Here is a 20582-nt window from a genome sequence, read left to right as displayed (position 1 = left end):
CGGGCTTTATACGATGATGGACAGATGATGGAAAGTAACGTAATCAACCACGTCACTAAAGAGCGCTTGGGTTGAATTTGTTTACAACAAAGGTGGCTGCCGCTGGAGAACTGAGACGTGTAGATTCCACCATCGCGTCTGTTATAGAAGATATCGACGGCACATTCATTTCAAAAGAGGATCAGAGAACCGTGATCAAGGCATTTGTCGATCGGGAAGATGTTTTTGCCGCCCTTCCTACGGGATTCGGCAAAAGTTTCATCAGCTCGTTCTCGCGATAGTACGTCGCGTTCTCGCAATAACACGCAACGTGGCGAGGCCACGTGGTGGGTATGTTTACATCAGCTGTATACAGCGTAGGCATATACGTGGACAGCTGAAAATGCGTACAATAACACGCCATTTTGCTTTATAAAAGTGGCGTGTATATTTACGCAAAGTCATGATGCCATGTTGGCCCAATGAAGCAGTATCAGACTCAGATTCTGACTAGAATCTGACTATGACGACGTCAGGCTAGGAGAGACGTGTTAACATTCTGAGTTTTATATATATTTTTCAAATATCTGCGGATTCCGTCCACGCCACAGTTTAAGCTGGATTGTGTTTCTTTGGTGGTGTTTCTGCACCATAACGCGCGCTCTGAAATGCCCTGTAGACAAATATTCTCAATCAGCTTTTTACTAGTTAGAACAGGTCTGGTTATTTCACTGTTTTTTGTCTGCACTATTCTTTACTGGTCTGAAGTGGGCTGGGGTTCAGTTAGAAAAAAAAGTGATATCATATATTTCCATGCACCAATCAGAATTTAACAACATTTGAATCCAAAACTGATGACTGCAGACTTGTGGTCCAGGAAACAGGGTGGGATTACTGACAGAAGCTATTATCATACATTATCAGCGAGAGTGTTAGAAGCTATAGAAACAATCAGGGCCAATCACATCAGCCACTCTCCTAGCTTTTAAAAGCAGAGCTCTCACCAGGGTGACGTACACTTCGGTAATGTGTAGAGAGTTCGGAAGAGTTTCTCCCAAGAGGAAACTTGTCCAGGAAGTGAAGGAGTTTAAATATATGAGCCAGCAAAAATAAAAATAAAAAGTCAAATCCTCTTTTAAATTCAAGTTGGAAAGGCCAGAGGTCACCATGTTTTCTCTGAGTTGAAAAGTGCATTTAAAATATATATATTTATATTGTTTAGTTTGTCTTTCCTTTTTTTTCCACTTGAATTATTATTAGGGCCATTCGGTTAGATTTGGTTGAAACTTAGTCACTGTAGCCAAACTGGAAATGAAACAGAGTTTATGGCTGCGTAAACTGACAATTCCAGTAATTATCCTGTTTACAAATCACAAAATAATGATACGGTTTATAAACCGCTGCGCCTCACAGAAATAAGAGTGCCAAGTTGTGCTTTATGTCCTGCGCCCGCATGAAAATAGAGCTCTCACACTTCACACAAGGAAATGCTGGTGACATACGTGCAACTGTTGCCATTCCATTAAATGGACTGACATCTCTCCCAAGAGAAGGAGCTTTATTTATGTGAACACCATTGAGGCTTACAAGAAAAATAAAATCCAAACAACACGGGGGACGGAGCACAGTTCAGTCTCATTCAGTGCATAAAGGTTCAGCACTGAGCCGCTGTGTCCATACATTTCACCAGTTAAAGCGCCTCGTCCCTAAACAGCATCAATATTGCGCTGTAACATCAAGGCACATTAAAAGAAGATAGGTAAAACGGTAGCTCTGTTCTAATGAGTGCCGGCATGTGTTCTGCCTCGGAGGAGAGCAGAAAACCAATTGAAAAAGGTTTTAGAGAAGGTGCAGACTTTTACAATGACCAATTAAAGTTATGAGCACATCATGGACTGTCAAAACTGAACGAGACCTGATTGCAGAAAAGAGCAGGGAGTACTAAAAGTACCCATTTGTGAGGAATGAACTTTAGTTGTTTCTTTCAGCTTGGGTGCACACTAAAGGATGCATTTCAGAATCAGAATCAGAACGCAGTAGTAGTGGAACTACATGGAATTTGCCTTGGTGATTGGATGCATACTTACATAAAAACATATTAAAGTGCTCATATTATGCTCATTTTCAGATTTATAATTGTATTTAGAGGTTGTACCAGAATAGGTTTACATGGCTTAATTTTCAAAAAACACCATATTTTTGTTGTACTGCACATTGCTGCAGCTCCTCTTTTCACCCTGTGTGTTGAGCTCTCCGTTTTAGCTACAGAATGAGACATCACACTTCTCTTCCATCTTTGTTGGGAGTCGCACATGCTCAGTAGCTAGGTAAGGACTGCTAGCTAATCTGCAATTATAATGTGTGTTACAAAGTGACGCACGTTTGTCTCTGAAGTAACGGCTGGACTACAATAGAGCAGTTTGGAGCAGTTTGTGAACGGTGTTCTCTGTTGGAGATGGTAACTCCGTTTGGGGCGGACTTTGGGCTTTTTCACTTTGTAAACCTATAACATGCACAAAAAAGATATATAGCACAATAAAGGAAAGGTACAAAGCCAAAAAGTATAATATGAGCACTTTAAGCATTTATAATGCTTTAGCTGTAACTTAACAATTAAATGTTGAACATGGATGTGGAATTGGAAGCATTTATATCTTTGTCTGATGGTGTCGGTTAAGCTGTCAATATCTTTTGAAAGTTAAAAGCAAGATAATGTGTCAAAATTGTACAGTTTTCTAGAGTGAATGGGTGTGGCCGCTCACAGAAAGAGCCATAAAACTTCAGAGCGGCTTCACAAAGCCCCATCAAAAATAGTACACTTTTGAGTATATTTATATATGCAAATATAACTGCTCTACTATTTTTCTTCCAAGATGCTGGTGGAACAAAGAACGCAAGACGAAAGAATTAACTTTGAGTGAAAATCTGACATGTGGAATCGGCTTATGTTGACAAATGAATAGCATTAATGAAGGTCTGCCACAGAGATTCATCTATCAGGAGTGCTTTTAGCAGTACAACTAGTTTGCACAATGTAAGTTGTACAAGATTTGTCATAAGAAAGTTATAAAGTGCTGCCAAGTAGAAGATCCAAAGGAAAACAAACCTAATGATAAAGAAAAACCTGCTCTGTTGACTCCATTACGGCCCACAGCTCATTAAGGAAGACTCAACCAACTTCAACAACCCTATTAGACCTCATTGGGAAAACAGGAAAGAGATGTTTTTTCTTTTTTTTTTTAAATGTGTTAAAAGAAGATACAAAGTTAATGCAATTAAATCTCTTCAAATGTTTTGGTTCTTTGGTTGCAACTGTTTATTCAGCTTTTTAAAAGCAAAATCAGTGGTTAAAATATAAACAATGCCTAAAAAAAAATCTACCAAGTCCTTAATTGATTTAGACATATTTTTAACACGTAAGTATATAAGTATAAATTAGGACTATATTCTGAAATGGGATGTGAAGTGCAGATTCTCGATCTATAACTTAAACTCTTCTAATGAGGGATATGAATGGATACTGTACCTCAAGCATTGTATGATTTGTGAAAATGTGGAGTTAAATGGATTGAAGTGAATGTCACAATTGTACCAAAGACACAAAAATCTACGGGTACAATTAGATGTTGTACATCAGGAAATACAGAATCACTGGCTGTGTTTAAAATCTAATCTAATTTTAATCAGGTGTTGTGTTCACACTGGAAAAAGATTTTAAACAGTCACACTGAAGAAAAAACTTTTTTGACGGTGCTTTTGATGGACACTTTTCTCCCACGATGTAATTCTGAACGGATAATTAAACTAACTGTTTGAGAAACAGCTGCAAAAACAATACAAAAAAATGACATCTGACAGCTCAAGTATTGTATAATTTCCTGTTAAAAAATATAAAGGAACTATCTATAATATGCATATAATATGCAGGTTATCACAGACACCTACACAAGTCAGCTTTGACAGCTACATAATGATAGGTGTGTGTCTGTGTGCTGCAGAGGTGCCTTTTATCAATGAAAATGAAATAGTTACAGCAAATCAAAATGTTCAGTTATGCTAAGTGCAAAGACATGGATTGGAATTTGAAAAAAAGAAAAGTTGCTGCGCAGTGAGCTCAACATCTAAACTGCGGACCAGTTGATCGTTTGGCAGCTTAACTTTCCTCGTTAGCAACAGACAGACTGCTATTTGGGAGCCAATGGATCAAGCCCATATTTCCTTTCAAATACATTTACCTGTCATCTCAGATGTAAACAATGTGACTTTGAGTTTCCCTCTTCCATTAGCTCTATTGCCTCCCATGTCTCTCCGCAGTGCAATGACTCAAGTATGAGAAGTAATCAATAGGCTTCTGGTTTGGGTGAATGGGCCTTAGTGCTTGATGTGCACAGTCTTGATCAGCTTGACAATGACAGATTATAGTGCTGTATTCTGAGAGTAATTAAGATGGGTCTATCGTCACGCTGATAACTCAGGAACATGGTGCCCGCTAGGCATGCAGCACCAGCCTGTCAGACAACGGCTCTCTTCTGTGGAAACGGCATCAACGTTTTCTTATGACTCACCTTGAGAGGAGGCAAAAAGTCCTGCATCAGCTGTCAATTCTGTAAAGGTTATCTTTTCCTGTATATTCCAGCCTTACTCAAGACTACTACTACTACAAGACTGGAAAATACATATATATACAGTACATACATACATACATACATACATACATACATGGGTACAACAACAACCCTGTAATAAATACCAAAGCACTTCTGAGGACCGTTTTTAACAGAATTACAAAAATTGTTGAACATTTTGGGGAAATACATTTGCTTTCTTGCCTGTAGTAAGGGGTGTCGGACTGGGGGTGGAAAGGGGACCCTCATGTGAGGAGGGCCCAAAAAGATGTTAGAATGAATAGCTGTGGATGTGGGGAGGGGTCCATTGAGAATGCCTTTCTACAGGGCCCAGAATATTTTGCTACGCCCCGGCCTGTAGTTAGATTCATGGATTGATTGATAGCCACTCTGATGTCTGAACACTAAATATGAAGCTATAACCAGTAGCTGGCTATCTTTGCTTAGCACAGAGACTGGAAACAGAGGGAAACAGCTATCCTAGCTCAGTCCAAAAGTAACAAAATCTGCAAACCAGCACCTCTGTAGCTCACAAATTAACCCATATTGTTTTGTTTGTTTGATATCTACAAAAAGCAGAGTGTAAGAACGACAATTTGCCATTTTAAAGGGGGGTATCCGCCAGACTTGATTTTAGTTTGGATTAAACAAACAAGACATACCGTGTTAATTAGTGAGCTATAGAGGCACCAGCAGGAGGAATTTGTTAACCTTTGGACACAGCCTAACTAGCGGTTTCATCCTGCTTCATCCGGTTTCCAGTCTTTATGCTAAGCTAAACTAACAGTCTCTCCAGATAAATACCTATTTAGCAAACTGAAATAATAGTGGCATTCATCTTCTCATCTCACTCTCGGGAAGAAAGCATACAAGCATATTTGAAGTCAGCACACAAACATCTAAAGTAGAAATGATTAGTTGATTATCCAGTTAGTCAAACAACAAGCATTATCTGCTTACAGCTTCTCAAATGTAGGATTTCCTGCTTTTTTTCAGTTTTAAAGCATGTAAATTCAATATCTTTGGGTTTTGGACTATTGGTTGTAAGGTAATGTTTTTCAGGCCCAAATGCATCATATGAAAATTTCAATTTCTCCTAAAGTGTATTTAATGTTGTTCTTTAAGATGTGTTTGTTCTTTCCAGCTGGTAGCTCGAGAGTATTGTTCAAATAAGATTAGAGGAACATTAGAGTGCAACGGAGGCAATGCTGAAAAGAAACATACAATAGAAAGTTGGAAGGACTGAGCTATTCTAATGTCCCCAAGTCTAGCTACATCCTGCTGTGTAAGGAAAGAATATTTCATTCAGTCTGCATAAATGCATTTGCAAACAGCACTCCAACAAGAAAGGGAGCGACTGATTCCAGGGGATGCTGTTAATAAAGTAGGGTATATTTGTCCCAATATGTCAGTCTATATTTACATTTCTACTCATATCTCAGAGTAAAGCATGGCATCAGCAGCACTTTGTTTTTTTCTATTAGCAATGCAAGTTTAAGTGTTCTGTTGGCTCTCAGTTCTGCGTAGTATAACCTTACTTTACATTTTTTGTATTAGCCTACTTCCACCTGCATGCCGCTGCTTAAAGAGGACTCTAGGTACACAGTGGTTATTTTATCAGGCTCAGACCTGCCCAAACAAGCCCAGAGAGGAGACAGAAAGGAGCTGCTCCCCTCCTGTTGTCTGAGATGAAAAGTGCAGCAACAGAGCTCTGCCAGATAAAGAGATTTCCATAGAAGTGAATGGCCTGCCATCAAACCACAGTGGACATAGTAGATTGGACTGGTCCAAAGAGGGCATGGGCCGGCCAACTCCCAAACTCAATATCTCTAAATGTTATCAAAAAAAAAAAAAAAAAGATAAGCCGACTCACTAGACAAAAACATCTCATAGAAGCCAAACACTCTGCAGCTGCTGATTAAAGCACCCAAACCTTTTTCATTCCAATTCAAGCAGTGGATTAGCGGGAGATCGATAGCTGAATTTATTGATTAGAGATTCAGCCTTCTCTCTCAGAAAGAGGCCTTTCTCCTCCACATTGATCAGCAGTTATTTAGTCTTAATGTTGTGACTTCTGGTCGGAAACTCATCCACTCGAGGTTCTCTTTTTGTTGAATTTCTCTTTAGCTGTGACCGCTCGAAACACAGGACATTTTTTTTAAATATATTATCTATTTATTGTGGGTGGTCCATAATGTGTTAAAGAAACAAGGCCACAGTAAGTAAAAAGATTACATCGGTGTCACCATCATCAGTAAGAAATATGCTTTTTAGGCTGTAATTGTGGTTTCCCCTTCAGGTACAAACAGTGTAATTTGAAATGCTCTGATGAAATACAGTATATCATCTAATATTTGTAAGAATCAGAGCACTGGTGTCTCAGATATTGCATATGATACATGGATGAGTGAACAAATTATGCAGAGGGCCCCTTTGGGCTGATTGCATCCCCAACTTCTGACAGAAATCCAACAAGAGAACAAGTGTTGCATGGCCCTCCTTAACCCAATCAGTGGAATTATTTTAAATTTTTAATTTTTTTAAATGCCATAATGAAGCAATGAGTTCAACTTTCTGAAAATGTGATCAGGGACAATAGAGGTACAGGACTAATAGATACAGTGCTTCTTTTAGGTGAATAAGTTTCATTCTGAAAAGGACAGATCAATGACACAAAAAGAAAAGATGTTGTTCTTTTTCCCATCAAAAGACAGCTAGAAAGAAACAGTTATTGTAATTAAGTAGTACGGGTGTGCAAAAAAAAATCAATTCACATTCGTATCGCGATTCAAGCTCTACCGATTCAAAATCGATTCATAGAATTCCAAAAAAACGATTCATATTATTTATTTATTTATTTTATTTGATTTATTTAAGTATTTTAAATTGTATGTCTACTGCAATCACATGGGAAAAGTATACATTTACATACTGTGAATCGGGTTTTTTTTGTTTATTTTTTAAGATTATGTTTTGGGGCATTTTCAGCCTTTATTTGGATAGGACAGCAGGAGACATGAATGACATGCAGCAGGTGGCCGCAGGTTGGAGTCGAACCGGGCCCGCCTCTATATATGGCCACCCGCTCTACAAACTGAGCTATCCGGGTGCCCCTGTAACATTTATTTTAATCAAGAATTGTTTTTGAATCAAAAATCAATTTTGAATCGAATCTTGAGCCTAAAAATCAATATAAAATCAATTTGTGACATTTTCTAGATTGTGCACCCCTATTAAGTAGCATTGTTGAGTCTGAGCGTATGCCTACTATAAAGTATACTATAAGTGAGAGCCAGCAAATCTTGATTTGTATGAAAACAGTATACTGTCCTTTGATATTTACGTTCTCATATGAAAAAGGAAAGTGCTGTGAAAAACCCATGGTGACAAGTGAGCTAAATGCCAAACATGCTGATGTTTAGCTGGTGTAATGTTAACAATGTTCACCTTAGTTTAGCTTGTTAGCATGCTAACATTAGCTAATCGGCACTAGAGTGCAGCTGAGGCTGATGGGAATGTATGTATGGTAGTAAAGTAGTTTTGACCTGATGATGACGCTACATGAAACGTTGAAGGATCACCAAAATGAATTCAACTCATCCTGAAGAGACCATAAACGTACGGACTAAATTTCACTGCAATCCATCCAATAGTTGCAGAAACATTTCACTAAAGACTCAAAGTGTCAACCTCATGGTGGCGCTAGAGGAAACGTTAAAGAATCTTCAAAGTCACGAGGATTTGAGTCAAAAGTCAACGTCTTAATGCACGTTTATGAAGAGGCTCAGTGAAATCCTAATGTGACAGGAGACGACTCAGCGTTTAGCAGCAGATGGATTCTCCCTGCAGTCCCTGATCAACTTTATTTCAAATTTATTTGGCGAGCCTGCACACTGTAGTACAATTTAGGGAAGGTTTAAAGGTATCAAAGTTTGAATCTCATCCAACCTTTGTAAAAACACAGTTACTGGCATCTGTGGTGTTATGTGTGAGAGACAGGTGAATGGTCAGATCACTGTAGCCACTGTAGCCATTTTTGAGAATCTTCATATTACTGAACTGGATTCCTATTTGTTAAAAGTGTGGTTTGAGTTAAGGTACGGTGCAGGGTTACAGAGAATATCTGCCCGAAGGAAGTGCTGTGCTTTGACTGCTCCACAGCCTTAATGGTGGCTTGTAATTGCTCCATCACCCATACTAATGTGCACTCCATGCCCCTTTCAAAACAAAAACATTGCATTTCCTTTTTTCCCCCCATTGTGGACCTGATTGTCACCGTCTGAGCATCGCAGCCAATAAGAGTGAGCTCTCTCAGATCCAGGGAACAGAGAGAACAATGTCATATTCATAAGCGGAGACATCAGCTCTCCTCCTCATTACCAAAGCACAGTCATGAATGGAAGCTTCTGTCCCCACAATCATGAAAGGACCTGTCATCTGTCTGTTTCTCCTAATTGACTGTTTACTACATTGGAACACAGACAGACAGACAGACAGACAGACAGACAGACGGACACATTTCTCATCGTCCTCAGTTTGTCATTCAGTTTGACACCGCAGTACAGATCCCTTACGTAGAAATGTCCCCAGTTTCTATACTTCTAATTTAAAGACCCACCGTTATTTATGTAATGTTGTCTACTGAGACCCATTTCAAACCATCTGCCTTGGTTATAAAGCACTTTGGGTCAACTTATGTTGTTTTAAATGTGCTGTATAAATAAAGATGACTTGACTTGACTAAATGACTCAAAGGGATAACATGTCTCCAGCAGCATTCCTGTGACAAAACAACCACATACAATATTTACCGGTACAGTATTTCCTCATACAGTAGGCTATTTGAAGGTCCCACTATAAGGCGCCTCTGTGGTTAGCACTACTGCCTCAGTTTGCGCATGGGTTCTCTCCGGTGGAAGACGTGCATGCTTGGTAACAACCCCTGCAATTGCTCTTGACATAGGAACTGGTATTAGAGCTGCAAAGATAAATCGATTAATTGATTAGTTGTTAACTATTAAATTAATCGCCAGCTATTTTGATAACCGATTAATCACTTTGAGTCTTGAGTTTGAGTAAAGATTCTCTGATTCCAGCTTTTTAAATGTAAATATATTTTCTAATTTCTTCACTCCTCTATGACAGTAAACTGAATACATGACATTTGAGGACGTCATCTTGGGCTTTGGGAAATCTGATCAACATGTATCGCCTTTTTTGACATTTTATAGACCAAACAACTAATCGATTGATCGACAATGAAAATAATCATTAGTTGCAGCCCTTACTTGCATTACAACTGCAGTTAGTCCCCACCTGCTCCGAATTAGTTAGGATGGGTTAAATGCAGAAGATACATTCTTCATGTGTGTCAATGTACTTGGCAAATAAAAGAAATATTATTACTAGGGCTGTCAATCGATTAAAAAAAATTAACTAATTAATTGCACAATTTGCTGTAATTAATCGCGATTAATCGCTTTTTAAAATTAAGACTGACGCTTATAATAATGGATATTTAAATGCTAAATCACTTAACTTTGCAAATATGAAGAAAAAACCAAACAAGGAAAGGTTCTGCTAAGTTCAGAATGTTTAATATCTTTCAGAACAGCAGCAGCAACAATTTGGCTTATTTAGTCCTGCTGAAGGCTGCTGGAAACGGCTAGAAACTGTCTGACTTGAGAGCAGATTTTTGTCACCGTCCCGGCTGCTGTCGCCTGCTCGCTACTTTTTACAGGCGAGGCGCAGTTCATCTCCAACGAGCCGAGAGTCAGTCGCCCGGCAGGGCAGTCGGGACTCACCCGGAAATGGCGAGCGGAATGAGGTGACTAGTCTCTCAAAATCTGACGAAAATCTTCTAAACTGACCTTTGTTGAGCTGAAATGAAGACAGATTCAGCAACTGCACGGCCTATTTCTCGCTTAAAATGTTTTCAGAAACATGTTTCAGTGAACTATTTTAGTACAATATGAGATCGTATTCTGAACGGCCGCCATGACAGTCTGGCTTTGGATTTACGGAGAAAACAAACCCATGTGACGCGTTCGTCCAATCAGCTGCCGGTTTTCATTACTTGGGCAACAATACAGAGTAGCGCCGCCTGCTGTTATGTAGACGTATTACGTTTCTCAGCCGCCACATGAAGTAAACAAACACAGCTGCGTTAATTTCGTTAATTTTTTTTAACGAGTTAAATATTAAAAAATTAACGCAAAAATTAACGCGTTAATTTTGACAGCCCTAATTATTACATAATACAGTATATTAAGCATGTGGACAAAAACTGTTGTACCGAGCACCCAAGGTGATGTTTTTAAGGAGAAATTGGATTCTGAAAAGAATAACTGATAGAACATGGACTTAACCACCACAGTTCTTTCTGTGTAGACTGAGTTGCTCTAACCTCTGACATGGGAGAACAAATAGTGAAATCTGCCTATTCACTTGGAGCTGCAAGGACTCTCTGCGCTCACATCCATTTTCAAAAAGCGATCTCAAAAGAGAGCGTGAAGTTCGATCGTTCACACACTTGCCGTGCCCAGAAAAGGTAGTAATGGTTTAAAAGCATTCGATTTACGGACAAAAACTTCACACATACACAGCAGCAAAATACAGAGCAGATGCCGCAGAAAAACACAGCCTGGAGGTAAGATGTACCTTCTAAAAGATAACAGCAGAGCCCACACGACTTTCTTTGTTCCATCTGATTCTGGTGTCTAAATTCCTTCCATGCACTAGCTACCAATTCTCTGCCAGCCCCTCCCTTTCCAACAGTAAGATTAGCTGCCACCGCATAAAGTAGTGCCATGCATTATCTAGCAATTAGAGTGAGGCTTATTAAGGAGAGTTTAATGTAAATTTAATGAGCAATAAATTCAATTTCTTTAAATAGAAGAGTTTATTATTGTTACAAATGATGTACTGTGGTGATCATGAACGTACCGGCGATGAAATACTTCACAAGCGGGCACATGTCAATGGGCCATTAAGTGCAGTATTAAATTTATCCTGAAACATGGTACTGTAAGTGCTATTTTATACCGATAGTGGAGAGAAAGCCGCCTCAGTTTTCTGCAGAGATAGCACTGATGCGTGCGTGTGGTTATGAGAAGACATTTGTTATTTGTTACTCAATTAATCGTTTAGTCGGTCGACAGAGAAATGCCAATGTTTCTGGTTTCAGCTTCTCAATTGTGAGGCATTGCTGCTTTTCTTTATCTCATGTGATAGTAATCTGTCGGAGTTGAGACGAAACAAGCTATTTGAAGGCGTCAGCTCGACTTAAGGAAGTTTTTTATTTGTTGACATTCTATAGATCAGATGATTAGTCAATGAATTGAAAAAGTAATCGGCAGATCAATCTATGATACAAAAATATTTACGGTCCTAAGTACATTTACTCAAGTGTTGTACTTGAGTCCAATTTTATTATAATTGCACTTGAATATGTCTTTTTTTATGTTACGTTATACTTCTACTTCACCACATTTGAGTGGCAACTATTTTGTGTGTATTTGATGTGTCTTTTTACTCCACTAGGTTTATTTGACGGCTGCAGAATAACATTTTACACACAAAACCAATAATGGGCTCAAAGCAAAAACAGTTGCATTTGTATGCATTTAATTACCCAACACTATAAAGAAGTTGAATTCAGCCCCAAGTTCACCAACTATAACATTAAAGGCTCCTGTTAATGCATCAGTAAAAATAACCCAGTAAAAGATTATACTGCTTAATAATACAACACTCACATGGGGATTTTTGTCTGCATGATGAGTAGTTTAACTTATGGTATTTTTTAAATATATTCTTCTGTCTTCTAGTTAGGCTACATGTTCTCATCGGGTAAATTCTTGAATGCAGTAGGCTACTTGTAATGAAGTATTTTCACACAGTTGTATTTAAGTTAGGGATCTAAATAATTCTATTACCACTGGTTTAAGATTACCTTGTATTTAGTATTATATATATATATAGTAGTATATATTAAGAAGATCCTCAAGAGTAGACTGTGTTAATCCCATGCGGAAAAGTTCTTTTAGTCAGTCAGCCTGGTCCATCAAAGGGTCAAGAGAGTGGAACTCAATCCCAAATCAGACAGTTAAACACATAAACAGCTAAAACACTGGATGGTCAACACATATACATGTCAGCACTAACACTATTTATGATACATATTATTCTGTTAGTTTGAGTCAACGTACATAAATTTTACTTATTGTTTCCTCCTAGTTTAATACTGCTTTTATTGTTCTTAATGGTTATGTCTGTTCTAATTTATATTTTTTTCACTTTATACCCTGTTGTTCTGCTTTGTTGTATATCTTTCTGCTTTTGTGTTGTGTCTTGTCTTGTGCTACGTTGTGTTTGGCTTGTGTTGTCTTTTTGTTTCTCTGTATTTAAAAAAAAAAAAAGCTTTTTTAACATTGAAGGCAGGGGACTACAGATGAAAAATAGCCTTTTGGCTAATTCTGGCTTTTTTTTAACCCATGGGAAATCATGTGTTTATTAAAATTTGTGCTGTCCCCTTACATAAATAAGCTAAACTCAAACTCAAAGTACTCCATATAGTTAAGTATGCATATACAGGTATGAATGTGTTTACTGTAGGCCCCAATATGCTCCATTGACAGAGAGAAAACATTGGAGATCCACACTTGTATGATAACTGGGGAAAAACTACCCACCACCAGAACATACACACACACACACACAGACTGTAAGCAAACACAAATTGAGGGCAGAGCAGCACCAGTGCTAGCAGATTTCAGCAGTATCTGTTTCAAAGCCAAACCCCACCATAAGCAGCAAGAGACGGACATCTTCAGTTACTCACACTGTCACGTGCCAACTGGCAACCGAGAGCACTGTAACAACTGTATGATTCGCTGTGTTTCTCTGAGATGCCGTCTTTCAGCGGCGCCGTGAGGCTTCGTGACAGCTCGTATCGATCCACTTCACCATCACTCAGCCTCGACGAATGACTTTAAGCTGGCAATAAGTGGGATTATGCAACCTTCTGAAATTTGACCAGTTGATATGCTCCAACAGGCCGAGCCCCAGGAGACGCAGGGAGAGAAAAACTGCTAAACAGATTCTTTGTTAGAATGCAAAGTGTCAGCATTTCATAACTGCAGCTTATGTAGCGTTATCAGCCCCTCTGTACACTGAACAACTTTCTCTTATGATGCCCAGGCCTGGTCAACCCTCCTTCCTTGGTATCTTTAGGTCAAACTGGACATCTATTGTGACAAGCAGCATCCAGTCAGTGGACTGTTCTCCTCTCACCAGAGACAAAGAGTCAAATCCACTGATTCTGGATTATTTACTAAGAAAACATGGAAGCTGTCTAAAAGGCATACTGTCAGCACTCACAAAGCAAGAGCTCGGTCCGTTTTTTTTTCTTTTTTTGTTGCTCCCAGCAGCTGGCACAAAGACAATCAAACAAATGAAAAACCCAGAGGTCAGATCAAACCTTCTCTGGTTTTTGGATTTTACCCAAAACCTTCGACAGCATCAGCTTCCTGCTGCTGCTGCAACCCTCGGTGTACTGAGCTCCAGGCGCGTTCGTGATGCATTCTTTTATTTGACTGAGAGGTTAATTAACTTAATGTGACAAAGAGACGTTAGACAATGCTGTAAATGTCATTCAACCGCTATTCAACAGACCATAATAAATTCAACAACTGTTGAAATGAAAGCCTTGTAAAAGCCTTTTTTTTTTATCTTATTTTTAAATCCCACTGTAAAAGACTAGTCAAATTCTTTGACTAGTAACCTCAATAATGAGACCAGCATGATTTGGTAGCAGGTTGCAAACACACACGCACACATACACATACACAGGCTTTGATGAGTTTCTGCAGACCTGTTGATGGCTTATGTAGATACCACTATAGGCTACAGCGGTATAGCCACTAAAGGCGTTATGAGAAACATAAATGATAACAATAAGAAGTCGCTCAAGTAGACTTCAAGTGTAAACCTGTCATCGCAACTGGTGCTTTGCCATTTCAACAACCCGGGAAGGAACTGACGAGCCGACAACACGTCCATCCTACCGCTGGGAGGCATTTAAAGCGGCTGTAAGCTGACATTTTTTAACCGTTTAACATGCGTCAGTATTGTTAGCAAACAACACTGACGCAAGCAACTCTGATGCAACCGTGGTAGCATAACGGGGATTGGGGGGATGATCGGGCTATGGGACTGCAATGGTCGGGCACATTTAGGCGCCTGCATGGTCCATGCAGTTGCACGCTGTGTAAAAAAAAAAAAAAAAAAAGAAATACTAAGCCATAACGGCGACTTGGCAGATTTACATTCCCAGAATCCCAGCCTCAGTGACAGGAGAGGAGAAGTGAAAGACTGCGGACTGGAACACACACACACACACACACACACACACACACACTGGCATCAGAGGCTGCAGTTGTGCGGAGATAGGACACCGTGCGAGACCAGAGCTGCAATGCGTGTTTTTCCCTTCCGAAGCGCACCTGAAGCGCAGACTTGAGAGATTTGCAGACAGTGGGATGAGTTGGGACTATGCGAAGGTTTATGCGGTATCACTGAAAAGGATACAAGTGCGTTTGAGCCGTGTTCTCTCTCTCTGTTCTTCAGTCGGTCCCATTTCATAATAAAAGAGCCACGTTTCACTGTGCAATGCCTTCAACTTGCCCCACAGATTTAAAACCCCGCACGGCCATTTCAACTCGATTATCACCGCTGATACTTTTCTCGCCGCCGGTGCAATTTGTGTAGCACTATAACACTACTTTTTTTTTTATAGCACTCATCTGTATCGTATTGCACTATAGACTACAACTCATGACAACACCCTTTCAACCAGCGCTCAAAATCACGAGATAAGTAGAACCAGCAGTCACGAGAAACAGCGTGGATATTTGGGACTCGACAGCGGGATCAGAGCGATAGAAAGTGATGCTGAGATTTGAAGAGCGAAAAGCTTGTGCGCATCCAGCGCGCAAACGCACCACAACTTCTACCCGGAGCTACTCCTCTGGCTTCAGCTGTGTGGAGCGGGGAATTCTGCATGACAGACACACACGCGCGCGCACACACAGACACACACACACACAAGACACCAAAAAAACTTACCTTTCAGAAGAAACGCCGCTAAAATCACGAAAGCAGAGAGAGAAATAGCGAGAGATCCGCTCCCCGTGATCGCCATGTTGGACACCTGCTTGAGACTGGCGGCGCTAAATCACCTAGAGACGGCCATGGGATGAAAATGTAGACACATGAGAGGCGGAGGGAGGGCTCAAGCAGGGAGCCTGATATCACATTGGGCTGCATTATGTTGCAATGACTTCTAGGCCTATAAAATAATATAGGAATATTAAAGTGATACCTTCAAAAATGTCCCAAACTGTGTTACTGTCTGTATAGATTGCCATTGAACACTGCAGTCGACACTGTAATTCCCAATAGGAATATTGAAGGTATATATTACAGTGATGGGCTACCATGGGGAAGTGTAAAATACAAGGGAGCGCATTGAGGTAACCATAAACTCACCACCGAGAACCACAGACACTTTATAGGAATATTATAGTAATTTTCTTTTATGGTTATAGTCGGTTAGTTCACGCGGGTGAGACCAACCTATACTCATCTGGCTGCACTTTGGTTTTTATAGCTGAGGCACCAATGAGATAAAACAGCATTCAGTTTATGTTTATGCTTATGTTTATGATCCAGCCGTCATGCCAATAGCAGCGTAAGCTTCGGTTTGTGAAATAGTGTGTGTGTGTGTGTGTGTGTGTGTGTGTGTGTGTGTGTGTGTGTGTGTGTGTGTGTGTGTGTTTGTGTTTTGGGACGCTTTAGCAGATAAAGACAGGTTTATTTAACACCTTTTGTGTGTGTGTGTGTGGGGGGGGGGGGGGGTTAAAAAGACATTTTACAGTAGCTATGCTCCTTTTTAATCAACATAATTGAAATCAAACTGTAACATGTTAGAAATGAATTCACCAAGGCTTTAAATAACAAAAATGTGTGTTTTTGTCTCAAAAAAAGGAACGTATGTGTGCTAAAAGGACAGCAATGTTGGTGCTCGACCGTGTACAAACCTGCTTTATTAAAGGAATATTCAGTCAACTTTTAGAAAAACTCCGGTTCTCGAGGCATTTTGTTCCATGTCAAAGAGCGCCCCCCTTTCTTTGAATGATGTATTACATTTTGTTCTCAAAGCTGATACTTGCTGAAGAGGTGGAACGCGGTCCTCAGAATTGGGGAACAAAATCACATTCGAATTTCTCATTTTAAAATCATACTGCTTGAATGGGAATGAAATACTGTAATTATTAATGCAGTAAGTGTGATCAATTCAACTATCTCCTCCACTCGGTGTGTCTGTGTGTATTATATGTATTATATTGTGTAATGTTTCAACCCTCGCCAACCTATTCTCAACTGAAACAGTACATTTGGAATATCTTATGGGAATCACAGAGCTACAGAGAACTGTGCATGACAACGTTGAATCTCATTTCCCTTTTTCATTGTGTCAAAACAGCACAAAGGCTGCTAATTGCACAATCTATTCTCTGAGACTGCGTGTCAGTCCTCATTCCATGGATGAGTAGATAGCATTTAGAGCCTCACTCTAATGCTGCAGCCGTCCCTATCGCTACAGATTGAATTCCACACATCGAATTTATTTCAGATGTTATTATCTGTGGCAGCTTGCCAGTTCTGCCTGCCACTCACACAATGTCTCCACAAGGTGTTTTCCCCTCACAGCTCTGGCCATGCTGCTTTCTTTTCAGACAGAATAGCATTGGTGGGCATCACTCTGCACCTGGTGGAGATGTGCTCAGTAAGTTACAGTTCCACATTTTGTATTTTTGTGGGATTTGTAGTCATTTGATTTACAGTACGCCTGATGGTTCATCTCAGTTCTTGTGCATTCAGGATTCCCCACAATGCTCCCAACTTTTGTTTTCACTCTCCGTTGATTCACTCCACTTCTGCACGGCCTTTCCTTTGCCCATGAGAATAGATGGGGTTCCTGGGTCTCTCTGAGAAGAGAAGCCCAGCGTTTCTGTCTCCCTGAGCAGGATGAATAATGGATGGGAATGGATCAGATGACTGAACTGCTTCATTTGGATCCTCTGTAGTAATGGCCAGGCATAGACTCTCTGTCTATCTGTGTATTGTAGTGTGTGCTTGTGTGTGATGTTTAATCGTATCACGCGAGGAATGGTCATGCAACTTGCAAACCATTAAGTAGTTTATTTGAAGGATTTTGCATATGAGCTATGGTCGCACACTGAAAACTGGTGGTGCCATTTAATAGGGCTGCCATCAGCATTTTCTATTTAAATTAGTGGGGAAAGTGGTAATAAAAGATTTTCACCCAGGCCTCTTTTTCAGTTAATGTTTGATTAGAAATGCAATGTTTTTAAATTAAGATTTCTTTCCCCCTTGGTTTGAAATCAGTCAAATTAACGGAAATTGAATTATTTGAGATTGTAATCTATTTAGGCAAACCATTCACCATGAAAATGTTTTCCTCCTGTTGTGAACGGAAGAATAATTGAATCAGACCGTTGTAAATGACCCCAAATGGCTGAGCAAGAACAAGGCTCCTTGAAATGAAATGTAGATTCTTTTCATGCTTAGACCACATAAGTGAACAGGTAGGGCTATGTAAACTTCAATTTACCACACATAATATGTACATCGATTCACATGTGTATATGTAATATGATGAACAGAGGGCAGAATAATTGTAATCATGACAGTAATCATGTATGCAGAAATGTGTGTGTGCAAGCCTCTACCCATATCCATATATCCGCCCAAAGTCACTTTTTTAAAAAACTTATTTTAGCACAACAGCATTTATAAAGTAGAATAGTGCTATTGCAAATTTCCGTCTCTTTCCCCCTCCCATAGAAAATTATTACAGGAAATGATATTCCAAATATATCACCACAGGTCATCAATTCTTTATGCCTTCGAGGTATGAAACATGTGGTCTCAGTTGGTTTCCTACCTCTTTTTTTTTACACTTACACACAGTACATGTAGGACCCACTTGTAAATGACATTCGTATATGTTTCCTAGAAAGGAAATCCTATAGTTGCTGCATGTAAATGTCCAAAGAATTGTATCTTAAAAGCTTTGAAATATTTTCTCAACCTATTTTTTGATAATTCAGTAAGTTAGTTTGCATTGAGTATATGATTCGCCATTGAAATCATCATTTGTGGTGAATTCACATTGCTTGTTTGCCAAAGAAAGCAAACACACCTGCACAAATACATACTGCATTCTTTTCATTTGAAGCAACAGGATTGTTTTCAAACCGCCAATAAGTTTATGCAAATTGCATACAGTAATGACATCCATCAGTCTCTGTCCTTTCCCCAACGGACAGCACGTAAGTATTTTAATTGCTAGACACGTGCTTCACATTTTATCAGCCAATGCATGCCCGGGCAATTCTGCATCCCACCAAACCCCCAGACATACAGCAGGTGATTGTAATAAATCATAAGTCACGTGGTACCTTACAGAAGCTTAATGGTAATAAATGTGTCAGCGTATAGTGTATGTCAAGTTGGCTGGATGGGCCTAAGTGTGCCTTTCTTGTCTCTATATGTGTGGAAAAGAAATATTGTTTCAGTCCTCCCATTTATAATAGTCTGAACTCCGATAGCTCTTGCACTCAGCATTTATTTGGCCACTTCAAACCTCTTCGGAGCTCAAAAGGATGGTAGTGACCCACTTGCACCTTTTTATCTGCTTCAAGTGGCCTATCTAATCCAACATATGTGCAGCGATGAGGAGTAGTTGACTACATGTCATTAAACTAGTAGTGTAGGTACATTTGTCAGTAGCTTGCTGGTAGTTCAACTACATTCATATTGGCAGCGTGATTCAAGTAGTTAAATTACTTTTGTTGCCATGTTTAGTGTAGTTACGGTAACTACTGAAACTACAAACCCGGCAAGGCAATGCATTTGTCAGGCAGCCACTTCTGTTGAGGACAAGTTGAGATCTTGGGGCTGTGCCAGCAAGATGGAATGTCAGCTCACTGTGAATAGAATTTTTGAATATATTAGGTGTCAGTTAGTCATCAAGTAGTCTCGCATTGCCAGACCTTCCTCCACAGTGCTGCAGAGGAGGGTCTGGCTAGTCCACACAACATTCTGAGATGGGAAAAAAACATGCTCTGGTTTATTGGCATTTCAATCACAATTGTCTTGGGCAGCGCTAAGCAAAGCGCCGTATGGAGCAACGGTGCCTCTGCAAAATAGCCTCGGGAAGGAACTTGTTTTGGTGGAACATGTGTACGTGTAAAAGTTGTTTTAGTCGTGCGAGAGAAAACTCTGATTGGACAGATAGTCTAGCTAGCTGTCTGGATTTACCCTGCAGAGATCTGAGGAACAGTTAACCATAATTACAACACAATGAAAGCGGAAAGTGGAACGTTGTGGATATAAACTAGTCATCAAGTATTGATTATTGCTATTTTTTAACAAATGTTCAGAGAAGTTTCTGCATGCTATTTTTGAGGTTACCTCACTAACAGAGCCATTCTGCTTGATGCAACCCCCCCACCTAGACTCCACTTTCTGAAAGCAGGTGTCAGACTGACGGACATTGCATATACCAAAGCTGGCGTTCCTGTACTTTCCCATGAATAGTGGGGCATTTTCTTATTTAGTTTATGAATGACCTGTTAACAAGTGGGCACTTCTTGCAATAAACTCAATTAAATAGCATTTGTTTGCTGGCATGAGACCTTTTTGTTTTATATTTTGTTATAATTTCCTATACTATGTACTTTGTCGATATGATAACTCTTTTGAAAAATAGTTTTGAACTATTTTTTCTGTGTAGCTTAACCAAACTAGATTTCTGCCTAGCTTTGCTGTAGTTAAACTTCATCAAGTGTGAAGTAATTGGTAGCTAGCAAAGCTATGCTTTCAAAA

The 20582-nt window shown here is 39.6% G+C and overlaps 1 protein-coding gene across 1 annotated transcript in view; it reads right to left on the bottom strand.

Annotated features, from left to right (window-relative positions):
* cadm1b (cell adhesion molecule 1b) overlaps positions 1 to 20185 on the bottom strand; it is a 168269-nt gene extending 148084 nt beyond the window's left edge. Inside the window, exons 1-2 of the mRNA XM_028572906.1 lie at positions 20169 to 20185; positions 15732 to 15835 (exon numbers count right to left, since the gene is read on the bottom strand). Coding sequence (XP_028428707.1) covers positions 15732 to 15835; positions 20169 to 20185 — 121 coding nt within the window. The remainder of the gene's footprint in view (positions 1 to 15731; positions 15836 to 20168) is intronic.
* Positions 20186 to 20582: the final 397 nt, after the last annotated feature.

Source organism: Perca flavescens, chromosome 3 (genome assembly GCF_004354835.1).
Source record: "Perca flavescens isolate YP-PL-M2 chromosome 3, PFLA_1.0, whole genome shotgun sequence".
Classification (NCBI taxonomy): domain Eukaryota; kingdom Metazoa; phylum Chordata; class Actinopteri; order Perciformes; family Percidae; genus Perca; species Perca flavescens.
Note: the sequence above shows the minus strand (reverse complement) of the source record. Positions and strands in the feature narration are given on the sequence as shown.